General features: G+C 41.2%; 1 protein-coding gene and 1 long non-coding RNA gene across 4 annotated transcripts in view; one reads left to right on the plus strand and one right to left on the minus strand.

Annotated features, from left to right (window-relative positions):
* LOC110961271 (semaphorin-6D-like) overlaps nucleotides 1–17446 on the plus strand; it is a 284544-nt gene extending 267098 nt beyond the window's left edge. The window contains exons 21-23 of one of the 2 annotated variants that reach the window (XM_051956008.1): nucleotides 330–580; nucleotides 3202–3333; nucleotides 8648–17446. In XM_051956008.1, the coding sequence (XP_051811968.1) occupies nucleotides 330–580; nucleotides 3202–3333; nucleotides 8648–9994 (1730 nt within the window). In that variant the 3' untranslated portion in view covers nucleotides 9995–17446. Of the gene's footprint in view, nucleotides 1–329; nucleotides 581–3201; nucleotides 3334–8635 lie in introns of both variants that reach the window. The other variant, XM_051956007.1, reaches the window with a different exon arrangement.
* LOC110961272 (uncharacterized) lies at nucleotides 2093–10725 on the minus strand. 2 transcript variants are annotated; one of them, XR_002596363.2, is made up of 3 exons: nucleotides 10658–10725; nucleotides 7333–8264; nucleotides 2093–3362 (listed from the first exon to the last, which is right to left on the minus strand). It is a non-coding gene; the product is annotated as an uncharacterized LOC110961272 (long non-coding RNA). The 2 variants fall into 2 exon arrangements; XR_007945249.1 differs by having other exon boundaries at nucleotides 2093–8264.
* Nucleotides 17447–17886: the final 440 nt, after the last annotated feature.

Here is a 17886-nt window from a genome sequence, read left to right on the forward strand (position 1 = left end):
TCCTCCTCCTCCTCACCCTCCACTCTTTCATCAACCTCCTTTCAGCAAAATGTTTCCTCATCCAGCGAGGAAGTTGCTTCAAGTTCTGCTTTCATTTAACCTTTTGTTCTCACACTGTACACAAACACTGGATATTGTACAAACTCTGTATGTGTAATGTTTGTTTTATATTTTTGTGGCACATTTTCTGTTTTTTTTTTTGGTTGTTGTAATTGCTGCATGTCGATTCGGGTTTACAAAAAGCACCAAAAAGACGGTCTCCTCTGCTTTAACTGGTTCATTATTTCATTTTCGTACTGCTTTTCACTCTCTTTTCTGTCTTTTTCCAGGAGTCCGTCGCCTCCCAGAGCTGGACCAGCGAGCCGGTGCTAACGTCCACTACACACTGCTGATCGCCTGCGTGCTGGTGGCCTTCTTCCTGGGTGCCATCTTGTCGGGTTTCCTGGTGTCGTGCTACTGCAGCCGGAGCGCCGCTCACCGGGCCAGGAGGATGGGGAAGGACCCCGAGGCGTCACTGCCTCACGCCCTGTCGCTGAGGTCGCTGGCCAAGCTCAATGGGTTGCTGGACGGGCAGCCGAAGGTGGGTGGAGGGTTCCGAAACACTCATAAAATCACTCATATATGTGAATATTCATATACTCATATACTCATGTGGGATGAAAAACATTTTCAGAAGGAAGGAATTTTTCAGACATTCTTTCTGCCATTGATACGAATCCGATTTTATTTGAATTTTATATTTATTAATATTTTATTATATATTAATCTCAAGTATAACAAACTTGTTCAGCATTACTTTTAAGTTTACTTTTTTGGTCATTCAATACAATACTTAATGGCCTATGAAAAATGTAACTTTGTAACACTTCTTGCAACAAACTATGATATCCTTTACAATGGCAATTTTGATGACATTTTTATGACGACATTTTTTAGAAAATACTATACTATGGCATTTTTGACAACATTTTTTATGACATACAATACTATGAAGTTTTTCACAACATTTTTATTGACATTCTATACTATGACATTTTTGACAGTATGTTTTTATGCAGCCCGGTCTCACGCGGCGGCGGCCGCAAACGCCGATGGACAGCTTAGATCGTCATGAATCCGCCTAATTTGCATAGGAATTTAAAGAATGTCTGGCGGCTGCGGCGGCCGCAAACGCCGATGGACAGCTTAGATCGTCATGAATCCGCCGGTATAAACCACTTTCAGATGTGATTACCACAGCGGGTTTCGCTCGTGGTGAGCGGCACGAAAAACATGACGACATCGTGTTGGTGCGCACGAAACCGAAACAAAAACTGACGTGACAGTTTCACGAATCCCCGTGAGACCGTGTTGTTTTATGGCATAGAATACTATGCTGTTTTTGGCAGTTTTTAATGACATACTACACTACAGCATTTTCAGCAGTATTTTTATGACACTATACTTTGGCGTTTTTGACGGTATTTTTTATGATCATACTACACTATGGTGTTTAACAGTGTATTTATGTATTTTTTTATGTCATGCTATACTATGACATTTTTGACTATGAATTTTGACAGAGATTTTATTGACATACTGTACTATGACATTTTTGACAGTATTTTTATGACATTCTGTACTATGACATTTTTGACATTTTCATGACACGATGATGTTTTTGACAGTGTTTTTTGTGGCATACTATACTATGGCGTTTTTGACAACATTTTATATGACATACAATACTATGCCGATTTTGATAGTATTTTTTTATGACATATTATACTTATGGCATTTTTGAAATACTATATTATGACTTTTTCACGTTTTTTTAAGGCATACTGTACTATGAATTTTTTGACAATGTTTTTTATGACATACAGTACTACGGCATTTTTGCTAATATTTTAATAACATACTGTACTATGGCATGCTATAATATGACAGTATAGATTTCAGTTAATTTTAGCTGCTGTGAAGAAACAGCTTCATGAAGGTAATCTGCAAACATGTCACGCTGAGCTCATAGTAAATGAGGCAGTTGAAAAACCAAAAAGTATAGCCCAACAAACAAACTTATCTGTTCCAAGTACACACGCATATTCTGCAATGATTGCTTCAAGTTATAATTAAGTTCACAGATAAAAGTCGACATACTTCATAAACAAAGTGCTTTCATAGTTCATAATTAAAGCAGATGCAGAGAACATGATGTTTTTTTAAAAAAAAACCTTCAGATGCATAAAAAATGATTCACATGAGGTGACACAGAAACATTGCAGCTTATTATTTATCGGTACATTTACCTGACAAAGACACTTGAGTCATCAAATGTTGATATGAGCAGATGAAAACAAAGTTATGCAGTCAGACAAATATAGTTCAACAGAATCAGTGTTTGTAGAGTACCAGTAAGTACCTAAAAACAAAGTGCACTATTTCTGAAAAGATCTCTGAAAATGTGATAGGACATTTTTTGGTGCCGAATATTTTGGAAATTTATATTCTTTTTATTGTGTTTACATTTAAGATTTATTACCTTTTTTAACTCTATGCATCTGCTGAGCCAGATAATACAAGCAATAATCTTCAAACTTGGAAATGTGACGCTAATGCTGATGAACAGATCAGTTTAAGTCCCGTGGATGATGTTTGGTGGGGAAAAGAGTCTGTAGGTGACTGAACACATAAGTGCTGCTACATTGTACATGCATTTGCAGCAGAATCTGTCAAATTTTGTTGTCAAGGAACAAGCTGAGAGGCAGCGACATACCCAGTTGAATTCTGAGCAGCAATGTTAATATTCATCCTTTCCTCCCACCTCCTTCTCACCCTGGGGGGAGACATAATAAGCTTCACTTCAGTCTTTTATTCAGTCATTACAATCGACTGTTTCATTATAAACTCTATCCCTTTTCCAAGTGTCCTTGAGCAATAAACTGGATCGCTGAGCTGCTGCTGACCTCTGACCTCTCCGCTGAAATGTATATTTATATAAGCTCCTCATTACTAAGTGTGGAATAATTGAAAATCACCCTGAAACACCCACCGAAGACGATTTTCCTCACAGTTCACCTCATTTTTTGCTTTAAAGATTAAAAATTGCTAATCCTGTTGTTCTGTATTCTTACATTCACTCTGATTTTTTAATCCACAGAAAGTCAAACTGATCAAAGCTCTCATTCCTGTTCTCTGTCCTCTGCTTTTGTCTTCTTCCAGGAGGACAAACTGGACGTTTCCACGCCGAAGATGTACAGTTCCTTCATCCCCAATGGCCGGGCTGAGCCTCACCTCCACACCCCCGGACACCAGGGCCTGCCGCTGGGAGACCCTGACCTCAGCCTGTCCCAGGTAGGACACAGTCTGGTTCAGCAGGAAACCTGAGGATTATAGCAACAAAATGTAGGCATTTTGGAAAAACGTGTATTGTCTCATGTCTGTGTTTTTCAGAAGCTTGAATTAGAACGTGGTTAACTTAGCTTAGCATAAAGACTGGAAACAAGGGAACATGTTAGCCTAGTTCCACCAAAAGCAAAAGACTCTACAGCCATGCTAACAGCTGTGTGAACGCGCACTAACGTTACAAGCAACATAGAAAGATGAAATGTCCAAGTTGCTAGGAGATAAAGTCGATGTCTGATAGAGAAACTTGGGCCAATTGGATGAACTTTGACATCTTCAAGGTCCAAATGCTCATCTGTCAATATAATTCAACTTAACTTCAATTCAGTCTATACAGCATCAACATATGTCATCATCTAATAGCACTTCACATAGTAAGACCTTACAAATTTTGAACAATGAAACCCGACAAATTCAAAGTTTGTTTTGATTCTCTGAGCAAGCACTGTGCGAACATAAGAAGGAACAAAAACACTCTCTTTCACATGGTATTATCCACAGAACATTACTAAACATACCTTATTAAATACATAATGTTCATAATGGTAGACCAGCTATAGTGTCCAATATTATCACAGAATTAATGTGGAACATTACATGTGGCAACCTTTTATGCCTGCCATTTATCCAGTTAAGTAGGGCTGCCCGATACTGGAATAAACTGACATTGTGATATATAGTTGTTCTATGGTATATAGTGCAATAAGAAAAAGTACACTGATTTTCCACAGACGACTTGATCATCTCTATTTGAAAATCATTATCTATTCTATAGTGACTGGAGTAACTTTGTAAGGTAGTGCATCTGCATAAAACAAATGCTTTAAAAAAAGCAGTTGGGAATCTTTCTCATAGGGTCTAACACAAAGAGAGACATCCAAAACATTTTTCGCTTTGGATCATATTCAGATCTGACTTTACGCTCGTCATAGAGAGCTTTGTGCTGATTATTAAAATGGTCAAACTAATTAGTTTGTTTGCCTTATGCAATGGCAACAACATTGTCCTTTCTATTTTCCTTCATACATTAGTGTTGCATTACATTTTGCAACCAGATCTTCTTTTTCAGTGTTTCTCTCTTGTTTCTCCCTTATTTTGCTGTTCAGATCTGGAGCCTGCTTGGCAACAAAATCTGTGTCTCTTAGAAAAAAATATAAGAAAAAACTGAGTGTATTCAAGAACCCTTAAATCAGAGTAAATTATGTTCTCTCAGACAGACTTCTCGTGGAGATTAGTCATGGAAAATGAGAACTGTGAATTTACTCTTTTTGTATCAAGCAGCAAAAAGTTTGAGCATGCTGTGTTTGAGTTAATTTGCCTCACTTTACATTGTGATGCCGACGTTGAAATGATATATCGTCCTCCTGTTTCCAGTCTTTATGCTCTGCTAAGCTTAGCACAGACTGATTCCAGCTCTGTACTGAACACACTGATATGAGACTGATAAAAAAAGAGGTTTGGTGTGAACTCCAGATTCCCCTTTTGTTTTGTGAGCAAAATGCTAAACATTTGAGAAATAGGACTGCAACAGTACTTTGCATAGACAAGGATTGGATCAACTGAAAATAGTAGACTAATTAAACGGCATGTGTGTATGTATACCGGCACTGCAAAATGAATTTTACGTGAGCTAATAAAAGTGAAAAACAGCATGTATCCTTTATCTTCAGTGCTGTAATCATTAGCCGATGTATTGATTTAGCGTGTCAGTTATTTTGACTATAATAAATGCTTCAAGGTAACTTGATTTCTTTTTTGGTTCTTAAAGACGTTTCATTAACCCCCAAGCGACCGAGTGGGGTCATTTATGACCCCAGCCATATAATTATATTTGCCGTTTTTATATCTTTTATCCGAAAAATGTTTCCTACCATGAATTTGTCAATCGTCTTGTCCTACAGCTGCTCATAGTTTTTTGTAGAGATCGGCCAACTGGTGTGACAAGGATAATGGAAACTTGTCTGGGGTCACTTATGACCCCAGAAAGATGTATAGGTTTTTCACTATTGTAGGCCTTAGTTTTATTTATTTATTTCTACCTCTAATCGCTATATTTCAGTGTTTTGCAGTGCACTATAGTTGGTAGACCTACATTTTTAGCCACAGCTACCCTGGGGCAGACTGACTGGCAGCCAATCCACTCCTACAACCTCTCTGACCACCACCAACATTACACAGCATACACATTCATACACCAGTGTAAGTGGCAGCACTGGAGGTAAGGTGGGCAAAGTGTCTTGCTTTGGACGAACTACTCTGCCACCTGAGCCACAGCCGCCCCTAATCTAAATACTTCTCTGCATGTTACATTGTACACATACAGACAGGATGTTTGTGTAGATTTTGTTTTTATGTACTTTTGATTTACTATTGAGGAAATAAAAGGAATAAAGTTTTAAAAGAAGTGGCAGACAAAGCGTGTCTAAATAAATGTTATTGCGTTCTTACAATGCATCATATTGTTCATATGGTTTTACTTTAGCTCTGAGTCAAAATGATTAAAATCCATGAATAATAAAAGAAGGTTATTTTAGAATATCCATCTTAAAATGCAGTGGAGTGGAATAGATAAGAAAGCACAAAAAGAGGCACTAAAGTAGACATTCCTGTGTAAAATATAGTGGGATCATAAATGACCCCAGTCAGTCATTTTAGTCGCTAAAATAGCTTGGTCGCTTGAGGGTTAAAGAAACTAAGTTCTAACTGACTGGGAGGGAGTCACAAGTATTTAATTAGGCACATGTATTTCATTATTGACATGACTTGAGCTGTGGACAGGAGTACTGCCTAGAAGGGGTTGTCAATACTGCATTATAAGTACCTGATAAGTAATATGTCTCCCTGGAGATGGTTGTTTTGTTTCCCTTGTGTATAGTTCTGTGTACTCCTCGCTGTATTGGACTGCATATATAATGCTGCTCAGCTTGAGTTTGACTGTTTTACCCTTAGGGTGAACCACCTGTAGTCTGAGAATATTGCTAAATCTTAAGTGCACCAGGATTTTCTGTTTCTGTGACACTCCAGCCACATACAGGATGACAATGTTGTTCCTACTGTTCTTCTTCCCTTCCCTGTTGAATGTTGTACTAGAACTCTTTTGTTTACAAATTGAAGGCCCTGTTGGGATTGTCTCTGGTTTCAAGTGCTTCCTAGTTTCTACTTGTCTTTTACTTCTGTCTTGGTAGTTATTATTAGCTGCAGGTATACATGTGAAAAGTGAGGTGCATCGAGTGATGATTTCATCTGGGGCCAATTTAAATTTCTGAACTTTGATGGCAAACTCAGTGCAGTTTTGGATATGAGTTGAAGCATTTTCAACCAGAGATGCTAAGATGATGGCGGTGTTTTGCAGTCTTACAGGTGATTGATGTTGCTGATTATGGATCTAAGTGGTTCTTGCTCGTTGTGTATCTTCAGAACAGAGAACCCAACAATCCAAAGTAGACTTTGGATTCCCTATGAGCCAGCAGTGTTGCTTTTCTACTGTAAAGATGGTAATAATATTGCCAGTTGATGGTTGTCTCCTTTTCTAACTCTTGCAGTCAATCTATGGCCTTCTTGTAACTGGTTCTGGGCCTTGACCCTGAGCAGTGTAGTTATATTAGTATGGTAACTTGCAGTGATGAGTACCACCTCCCCTTATCTGCTGGCAGGATGCTGATTTTATTTTTTTGCTGAATTTTTACTTAATGATCTTACTGCCTCCTTTTACAAGGTTGTAAGAATGAAAGTAAGTATTTTTGGACTAGAAAGCACCACTGAAACCTCATTCTGAGTTGTTCTGCTTCTGCCTCTGCTAGGTTGTAGTTCCTTTTAGCTGAGTTTGTGGCTGCAATGAAGTCCAGCACTGGAAACTGTTGTAGAAATACGACATAGTTAAGCCCTTTGGCTAAGACATTGTGTCCAGTTGGGCAAAATCTGTATCTTATAGATTATTCACCCACTTACCCTGAATGTCCACTAGCGTAGAGTCAATTTGTTTCTGTCTAGGGGGTTCGGTTGTTCGTCTGGAGTTATTTGCTTATACTGTGCCTTCACTGTCAAAGGCCATAGAGCAGAACAGATACTAGAGGAAGTTTTCGAGTTTGCTGAAAAGGCAAGTTTAATAAAACACAAAAAGAGCATGGATTGATACACAATGAAATTCCAAACACTACAGTCAAGAGCAAATAATGACAACTTCTAAGCCAACCGGACAGAAACAAGTTAGTTCTAACCTAGAAGGTATTCAGGACAAGTAGGTTAAAAAAAAAAAACTTACCCAACTGGAGAAGGGTGTTTTTTAGCTAAAAGACCTAACTCTGCCTTATCTCCTAAAAAAAAAATAATCCCACAAGTAATTATGAGAAGACTCCACCCAGGAGAAATCACACCATATATCATACCAAGACACAACAATGTTTACATTCTTGAAAGAGAGGAGGGAAGGACGCCATTTATCTAAACAGTGGAGGTGGTCTATAAAATCACTTGTCAGGTACCTGTAAGGTCCTGAAATCCCTCCCTAGGCAGTGTCACAATCATTCACATCTTGATTAATTTTGAGTTTTTGGTGATAATAAATATTATAAACTCGCCACTTGGGGGTTAGTACTGTGGAACTCTCTGTATTAAGAGGTCAAACATGTCCTAGAGCCAAAAAGAAGTCCAGATGTGCATAAGTAGGTAGGACAACCACAACCTGGATGACTCCCAACCTATGCATATGAATTATCTAGTAATTTAGTTATTTTAAAATTATTTGTCTGCTTTTGAAAGCCAAGCTGTGTGAGGTACTTACCCATAGTCAGTGTATTTGATGGTTGTTTAAAGAGACTAGTACGGAAGCTACGCAGGGTACTTCTGTGAATGGGTTCAGTGTATAAACGTATTGCAGCCACCTAAAACACAGAACATTTAGAACATTTTCAACACTGCCAGACAGCCCATTACAATGAGGAACCGAAGCCAGTATACTCCCTTGACAAACATGGTCTGTCATTGTGTGACTTTGATGTTTTACCATGTTGGTTTGATTCCAAACTAACTTGCCAAATAATCCAATTCATACAACAGCACAAACAACCCAGTTGCTCAGGGCAGTGGCAGACCAGCAGCTCATGTGTTCTATGAAGTGAAATCATTGCTTTTATCAATGGAGTCTGATGGCTTTGGAATTTATACTTCTGTTGAGCTTTTATACTCTTAAGTTGTTGAAAATGTTGCCTATTTCACCAGTGTTTGCTATGCTATTGGTCTAACCTCTGTTTAGTCTCTCTCTCAGGCGGATGGAGAACTCTCTGGCCTGCCTACACCTGACTCCACCCCGGAGCTCCCAATCAAGAACATGAAGGCCCTGCGGCACCATCAGTACGAGAAGAACCAGAACTGCAACAACGCCAAGGACAACAACCCGAAGTCGGGGTCAAGCTGCTCTGGATCCAATTTGGGATTCATGGCCGTCGTTGGGAACTCTTTGACCCAGCAGGTGTATCCATTCTCTCATCACCACGGTAACAGTTTGAGCAACGGCTCAGCCCTCGGAGCTGGCGCCTCCTCGACTTCACTTCACCTCCCCGAGGAGAGGAAGATCTCAAATGATGAGCGAGCAGCAGCAACAGCAGCAGCAGCAGGAGGTGGTGGAAGCGGAGGTGGAGGAGTCCCACATCACCACCACTCCCAGCAGTCCCTCCCCCAGACGGTGGTGGATGTGTCTGCACTGGACGAGTTGCTCAAACACATCCACGAGGTCAGCGCATCGGGAACAGGAGGCATCAAGGTCCTCACCTCCACATCCTCCTCCTCCCTGTTCCCTGGGCCGTCCTCCTCTGCCTCCACCTCTGGAGGGCATCATCATAATCATCATCACCACCATCATCACAGTCATCACAGCCAGACCCGTACACACCACTACAACCACAGCCATCACCATAGTAACCACCACAACAATAACAGCAGCAGCAGTCACCATCACCAGCAGCAGATCCCTGAGACGGAGTCAGCGCCGTATTATAGCACCTCCACCCTGCCGAGAGATGGCCTCCCCAAACGCCTGGACGCACCTCCTCAAAACTCTACTTCATCGTCTGCCACCTCCTCATCTTCATCCTCCTCTTCTTCCAACAACCCCACATCCTCCACCTCCATCCCTTCTTCCTCCTCTTCCTCCTCCTCCACTCCACTCCAGCAGCAGGTGATTCCAGAAAGACCTGGAGGAGGAGGTGGCGGCGGCGGCGGCGGTGTATCTGTGGCTCGCCACCACTCTCAGCGCCACTCCCTTATTAAGATGGGCAGCGGAGGTGGCGCTGTACCCCGTCACCACAGCTTCAACCAACGGGGGACACACGCGCACTTTCTAGCCAGGATGAACACCAACAGCAGCTGCAACGTCAACCCGGGCGCTAGTGCGGCAGCTAACACAAACATCAGCACCAACGGCGAGAGCCAGCGGGCGTCAGTCGCAAGCACCTGCCTCACACGGCAGCACAGTTACAGTGGAGGGCCACACATGCAACGGGCAGCAATCGTCAGGAGAACAGCGTCGCTTAAACCCCAAGTCCCTCCAAAACCACTTTTCCTGCCAAATACAGCAACTTCACCCGTAGCAGAGGCAGGAAAGTACCACTACTGAGACTGTAGGGGGAAGTGGCGCCACTCCAACATGGCCGCTGCAGTCCTCATCGAGAAAAGCACTTCGAAACGCCTGCTGGGCCTATAAGAAATGACAAAAAGAGAACACTGATGGGCCAGAAACAAACAAAAGACAATTGTCCCCATCACTCCTCATTACAACCCGTCAGTTGTGGTTATTTTCCTGCTGCTGAGGGGACGCCGTCTGTCGCCTCTCTGAGTCACGAACGCCGCCTCACAGCCACAAAGACAGACACTCTGTGGATCGCCAAATAAACAACATCTCTGACTCATTTCTTCAGAGGTCGAGGCTCATAACAAACTGCGGATCAAAACCAGCTCAGACGAGAAACATTCCAAAAGCAGGCCGAAAGATGTTAAAGATTCAAAAGGAGTCCCCAAGGCTCGAGGTGGCCTGAAAAATTCTGGATTAATGCAGTTTCTTATGAGCGCTTTGATCTAATGTCCCCGGTTGTTGCACCTTGGCACGTGGCCCAGATTTCATTTGCAAAGATTTAAAAAGCAGGGAATTGGACTGCTGCAGACCTGACATGAACTGAATCTGGGAGTGCTGTATTGCTGCGAGTCCGACGATGGCATTTCCTTTCCACAGGAGATATCACACTAAAATCATATTTAAAAAACCCCAGTGGATAATTCTTACCTTTGCTTTGTTTGTTTCTGAGTCTGCTCTGGAAAATTGAAATCGACAGGAAATCTTCACTCTGTGGAAGGAAGGAAAAAACAGAAACGAGTTGAAGGGAGGAGACGAAACTGCAGTTTTTGTTGTCATGCACTCAAAAGAGATGGAGATTTTTGCAGACCAACACTTCAGCTACACTCAGAGGGAAAAGACACTAATGCTGCCTGAGCTGTGGGATCGCATATAAGTGTCAAAACCCGGCAGCCGATACCCTGACAGTACACAAACACCAGATGAATGCTCCTTTTTATACCATATTGGTATCTAAACAACAAAAAGCAACCCAGCAGGTGATTGAGGAGGATTTCTGATAAATGCTTCTCTTAAATTACTAATTCATGCTCTCAATACACTTAATGCTCCCACAGTTTAATCATTTGCAATTATCTAATTGATCCTCTTGAATTAATAATTGCCCTCAAATTATTTAATTTGCCTCCTGCGTATGTCTTCACCAGGGAACATCTGCAGGATCTATAATGTGTTTAATGTGGTATCGAATTCAGCTGTATTAAATGCTCTGCTGTTTGTCAGAATTTTTTCTCATCACCTGCTGAGTGCCACAGCTTTTGACAGGATGAAATGTATCGGAGAGTTTGGTTCACCCAAATTACAGCAAGACACGTTTTCTCGCTCACGTTGTTGTGCAGCGGTTTCCAGAGTGGCTGTGAAAGACGGATTGAGGGCAGTGCAGGGGTCGCTCGGGTTTGTTGTTTCATTAATTGCAGTTTTATCTTCAGACATATCGTAAAGGAAAAAAACATGCATCAAAGGTATTGTAGTAGCAAGACTAAGGCCAGTGTTAAGACTTGATTATACTCCCTTGTGAATGTGCACACGTGCGTGAGGTTTGCTTGGAGCAGTCCAATTCATACGTAACCCCACACAGTAATGGATTTGGGAAGATAATTTAATTTATGTCATGCAGATACAGAAAATATTGCACTAGTCTTATGGTTTGCGTCCACAGGGGCGTTTTTGGAAGAAAGGGGTTGCACCATTTCCTACAACAGATGTTAACAGCTTTTCTCCAATACCAGCTACACACTCCGGCAACAAACATTGTTTTTTTTACTTTCTTTTAAACTACAAACACCGTACTGACTGCGTTTCTGGAAACATCTTGAGAAACAAGCTGTTTAGGTGCTGAATTTGTCTTTTATTTTACATCAACAACAGTTAGTTTAGGAGTTTCCAGAGGTGGTGAGTTGCAGCTGGAAGCCCCTTATTTGCATAAAGTAGTCAAGATCTTAAAATTCTACAAATGAAGAAAATCCGACATGAAGCCCCGTCTTTTAAAACGCAACATGCTGCTTCCAGAATGTGACTTTGTACACAGACATCAAATGGAAAATGTGGAAAGACGGATCTTGTTGATGCAAACTGTTATGCTAATCTGTAAGTACGTAAGGGTTCGCATGACATAAACTTTGTCGGCTTCCCAAGTCCATTAAAGTATGTGAAGCTCCAAATTTGCAGCCTACATATAGCTTTAACTTTAAAATTGTAATACAAATCTGAATTGGCCATAGGTGTCAGGTCGTGATTGTGCCCTACAAGACTTTCTGCAGGATAAAGCAGGTATTGCAAATGGACGGATGTAATTTGCAATATCCATAAAAAATAATCACAATTAAATATTTCCCCAAAACTGTTCAGCCCTCGACCTGTCCAGGGTGTACCCTGCCTTCGCCCGCGTCAGCTGAGATAGGCTCCAGCACCCCCCGCAACCGTAGTGAGGATAAAGCAGTGTATAGATGATGGATGGATGGATGGATGTTCAGCCCTTTCATTGGTTAATAGAAAAATTCAAACTACAGGAAAAGTCTGCGGATCAGTAGATTATTAACATTTATCCTCACTCAGACATAAAATTCTGCACCAAATATGTCCATTAGTCCAACAGCTGTTGAGAAACTGACCTGCACGACAGCCTGCACACCTTTAAACATCAGTGTTATTTGTTCAAATTCAGTCTAGTTGCTTGTGTCTAAAGTGTCACTATGTGTTACTGAAGTTTCTGTGGGTTTAAACTACTTTGTGAACCGCTGCTCTTGTGGTGTCCAGCTGTGCAGATCGACCGAGTTTGAGATTTGTGTGTCAGATTCAGTGCAACACTGTGTAATCCACAAAACACACTGGACACAGCTTTTAGAAGGAGTAATTCTTCAGTCGTACTAGTTTTTATACCGAGTCAGAGTCACTGTGAACAAGTAAACCCAAATTCTCTGTGTAGCTGGACAGCACAAGGGGCGAGTGAGAATATGTCGGTTTATTTTGGTGGTAATTTGGGTGAACGTGTTCTTGTCGAGTCATTTTACTTCCTTCACTTTGACAGAGTTTCCAGTACGACCACAGTCTGCTGCCGACTACAGTCTGTGGGGGTGTTTCTTCGTTGATGCTCTAAAAACACCCGACTGTGAAGCGAATCTGCTGTTTCCTGGTTTACTTTTACCTCCCAGTGTTTTAAGAACTCTTTCTATTCTGTGGCTGCTTGTTCTGCCTGTGCTCTCGGCCTGCAGCGGTCGAAGGTTAACACGACAACACGCAGGCAACATCTTAAGGCAACGGAGACGAGCGATACTCCCAGCAGCAGCAATAAAAGTTGGCGACTGGGTTGGAGCGAAAATCCCTGTAAATCAAAGAAAAAGCTGCGTGAAGCTGAAGTACAGATGGTGGATCCAAAGAGCTGCGAGTTGGCACTCTGTGTTGCCTTGACATGTTGCTGTGCAGGTTTGGTAAAGATTGAAAAATGAATGTGATGATTTTAAGATGTGGAAAGATTAAAGAAGCAGTACTGATCCTCATGCCTGAAGGTAGGCTGATTCTGAAGAACTGGCTGCTCTGCATAATTTAACCTGTTAGCTGCATAAGTGACGCTATATTACTGGTCAAAAGAGACAATTTTGGTTCGATTCTGGTTTCCGACTTTTGCAATAAACAACATAAACTATGAGGAAAAACACCTGAGCTGCACCACATGGAAGGTTAAAACAGTGGGACAATTAAAAGCTACAAAAACAAGCTGCACTGATTAAAGAAAGAAAAGGTGCTGACTTTTTCTTTTGTTTCTGCAAACCCTGTGACGGTGCATTTAGGGAGGCTCGGAAATCTGCAAAAACAACAACAACAAAAAAGAATTTATGAGATATATATATATGAGCCAGAACATTGGCAATAAACAACCATCCTTTGAATGTACACATAATAAAATTCTAATTTTTAGAAGCTTGGGGATGATTTAAGATTTCTAATAATGCTACAATTTTAGACAGAAAGGAGCAAACTAAAGATGATTATGGGCTATTTTTAATGCTCCAGTTGAGAATAGTGTTTTTGTGCAAGTTGTAACGGAGCTGCATGAAGAGTCGGATGAATTTGAGCATTTGCTTATGCATGTTTATGGAGTCATTACAATCTGCACAAAAAGCTGAAAAAAAGTAACAGTTGACATCTGCTTTGAAGCCTAAAAATAGTTTTTTTTTTCCTTGTAATTTGCAAAGAAAAAGAAACCAACTAAAAGTGTTAATTGTTGTCCACACCTGTGTTGTTAAAAACTGATTTCCAAGATGTACTTTTTCCATCCTGCTAAAACATCCATCCATCCTCTATACACCGCTTTATCCTCACTAGGGTCGCGGGGGGTGCTGGAGCCTATCCCAGCTGACTCAGGCGAAGGCAGGGGACACCCTGGACAGGTCACCAGTCTGTCGCAGGAATACATATACAGACAAACAATCACTGTCACATTCACACCTACGGGCAATTTAGAGTTATCAATTAACCTCAGCATATTTTTGGACTGTGGGAGGAAGCCGGAGTACCCGGAGAAAACCCACACGTGCACAGGGAGAACTCCGTGCAGAAAGATCCCGGGCCCAGGCCCGGGATTTGAATCAGGGATCTTCTTGCTGCAAGGCGAAAGTGCTAACCAGTACCCCACTGTGCAGCCCCCCTGCTAAAACAAATTTAAGTAATTTAATTTAATAAAACAAGTAACCTATTGTTCTCTGTGAATGATCATCTTAGATTGACTGAAACTAAGTTTGGAAGGCAGGAAATCTCTCTAAAAACAAATGCACAGAATAATGTGATTGGATGAAATAAAATTTTTACTCAAGGTCCACTTACTGAGCTTTCTGCTTCACGTTTGCTAACAGTTCTGTGCTATAAATAGTTGTGAACCACTTCTCTGTAATCATAATCTTCAAAAATCCGCCCACCACCATGCTAGCTGAATCAGTTTGGGAAGACTGTGAGGTGCTTTTTTTAAAGTCCTGGACAAAGCTAGGAAGCAGACCCAGAGTTAACACAACTAAATTTCCTCGTTAAAGAACGCCCGTTTTCTTATTTTGTGCAAAACATCAGCAGGAAAATAAGATTTCTTAGACATCCTAGTAGAAAAAAGGCAGATCAGTAAACAACAAACAAACTTTTTTCAGTTCACTTTGAAGCGTCTGTTTGGTTCCCGGCAGCCGGTGAGACAGATAAACATCTGGCAGTCGGTTTTGGTTTTATCTGACTCGCTCAGCCGGCCGGACACACACTCCCCGAGCAGATTAAGCAATAACGAAGTGGCGGTGATGCTGCAGGAGAGTGTTGGTGAAGTCAGATCCAGACAGGCCGAGATGCCTCTGCACCAAATGATGCAACCTTGAGGCCCCCAGCCGTCGAGGGCGGAGGTGCTGAAATCTGGGATGCTGTAAAAGTCACGGTGCATCAGGCCCTTCCAAACCAGACTCACTAGTCTTGTTCAGGTTTAATAAAAGAGGACAAGGAAGAAGTTTGATTCCTACTTACTGTAAAGGGGAGATTCATGTCAGGGCCTCAGTTTGAGGAGGTTACATCATCCTCTTTCATCTCCGACCCCGAATCTCTCGTCTGACTGGAACTGCCGTTTGATGTAGTGTTGTTCTGGTTGCTGGAAGGCGGCTGCCTGCAGGAATCAAAGTCGAAATTAATGGGTCGTGTTCACTAAATCTGCGCTACAACCCTCAGTGGCTGATTCTGTAGTTTCTACGGCAGAACAAACAACATTTTAAAAAGGGTGGCTCATAATGAGAGGGCTGGTTCTGTGCCACAGAAGAGGTTAGAAGTCTGCTCTGTGAGTTTTGAATCACTTACCCCACTTAATGCAGATTGTGAAACCACTGCTGAGCAATTTTTCAAGGCAAAGTACTTTCTAGATTCTCTCCTTCGTGCAGTGATGCAAAACATTTCCATAAAACATATTTCTGTAGGAAGTAGTGACCGGTTTGTCCTTTATGGGTGCATTCGAGGACCATTCGATACCCCAGAAATCTCAGTCTGATGGTAAAATACGCTGCTGGATATTTAAAATGCTGACCGACAATTAAACGTGGATGTCAGAAAAACAATCATTGTTTGCTGAAAATAAAAGTTTTGTTCAGGCATTTGAAGCTGAAGTCTCTGATGTCAGACTGTCCTTGAACACTCCAACACAGAGAGTTTTCGGTCTTTGATGATTAAAACTATAAATACAAAAGTGCTCATTGTCTGCACATTGATTTTCCATAAAGTCGAACCAACCAACAAAAGAAAATGCCTCCCCTGTGGCTGTGAGATGAAGGTGAAAGCTCATAAAGAAGGACCAAAACATTGTTGAATCAGAATAAAAATGTCAAATTTCCACTGTTTCTTGCTTCTCCAGAATAATAATCTGCTGCTGTTCTCTTCTCAATGTATACTGAATACCTTAAAGAATGGACTAAATATTGGGATATGCAACTAACACTTCACATAATTAGCTCTCTAATTGAAGAAAAAAAATCACCATATTAATGGAAAAAAAATTTTTAAAATGCTAATTTAGTAATTATTTAGTACCAACCAAAGAGTCTAAAATTGTCAAATAACAAAAACTGGGATTGATTGTCTTGTAATATTTGCAATTTTGATGCATTTTTCTTCAGGTGTTTCCTGATCTAAACAAAAAAAAATGCACCTTAAGTTTGAAACCTTTGTGGAAAGACTTGTCCTATTTCTCAGATATGTACAGGAGCACAGAGACAATAAAGTCTGATACTAGAAACTAAGGAACAGCCAAAAGTACCTGAATGGTCCTTTGAATGGTCCTACAAAGCCTCTCCATGTTATCGTCACTTTTGCACCAAACAGGACACACATGCAATCAGCCAGCCTGGTTTCCAAGAAGCTACAATAAAAGTGAACAGTAGTACAAGGTCAGGAATTTCACCTACAGACATCATCATTTCTAAATGCTTTTACTTTGAAATCTAACTGTGACTTGCTCCAAAATATGATTTGAGAAAGAAAACTAAGGGATCTGCACTCATAGAGAGCCAAAAAGACAAACTGAGGAACAAGACTCTTCATCTGTCAGAAGGCTGCTGAAGCTTAATTAAAAGGAGAAGCTGACGTTCACTTGTATTCCGACTGATTAGGAATGTTTTCTCTGGGTGCTACTGTGGGGACGCTGGCTCATTTTATAAAAGGGTTTTTGTATGAGGATGCACTTGTAACCTTGAAAATAAATTTGTTTATTCATTTCGTGGTTCTCGTCCTCTAAACGTGCTCTCTGAGATTCAGCTGGAGAGGCGGAGGGGGAACAGAGACGCTGTGACACGACTGAATATGGACTCACAGCGCCACCCGGTGGGCCACACCAGAATGACAATGTAATAATGTCAAACACTATTATGTTTACCTTACTGCTATTAATTAACAATGTGGATGATGGTGTAAATAAAGGCTACTGTGGAACATTAATGAGAGTTGAGTGATTCTTATTTCTGTGGGTTTTATACTGAAGTTACGAGCGACAAAGAAACTGAGCTGCAACAAGCAATTGCAAAGAAAGGCATATTCATAGAAACCCGGAGTCTCTGAAGGCTTCAAAAGTTCTTGAGGGTTGAGAGTTACCGTGGTATGTCAGGAGCTGTTAGATCCAGAAGACCTTGAGGAAGTTCTTGGATGCCCTAGATGCACTGAAGGACAGGAGTATGTAAAGAGGAACTAGAATCCCTAAAAGCACTCAGGGCACAACTTCCTCATGGTGTTGCATACCCCTCTTGAAGAAGTTTAATTGGGATGCTCAAAGAAGTTCTTGAAGTAGTTCTTGGGTGTTTTTACATTCCAGGAAACCTTCAGTGGGTTTAGGGGGTCTTTGGAGTATTTCAAAAGTCTTTAAGGGGAACCCCTAAAAGCTA

This window comes from Acanthochromis polyacanthus, chromosome 11, assembly GCF_021347895.1.
Source record: "Acanthochromis polyacanthus isolate Apoly-LR-REF ecotype Palm Island chromosome 11, KAUST_Apoly_ChrSc, whole genome shotgun sequence".
NCBI classification, from domain to species: domain Eukaryota; kingdom Metazoa; phylum Chordata; class Actinopteri; family Pomacentridae; genus Acanthochromis; species Acanthochromis polyacanthus.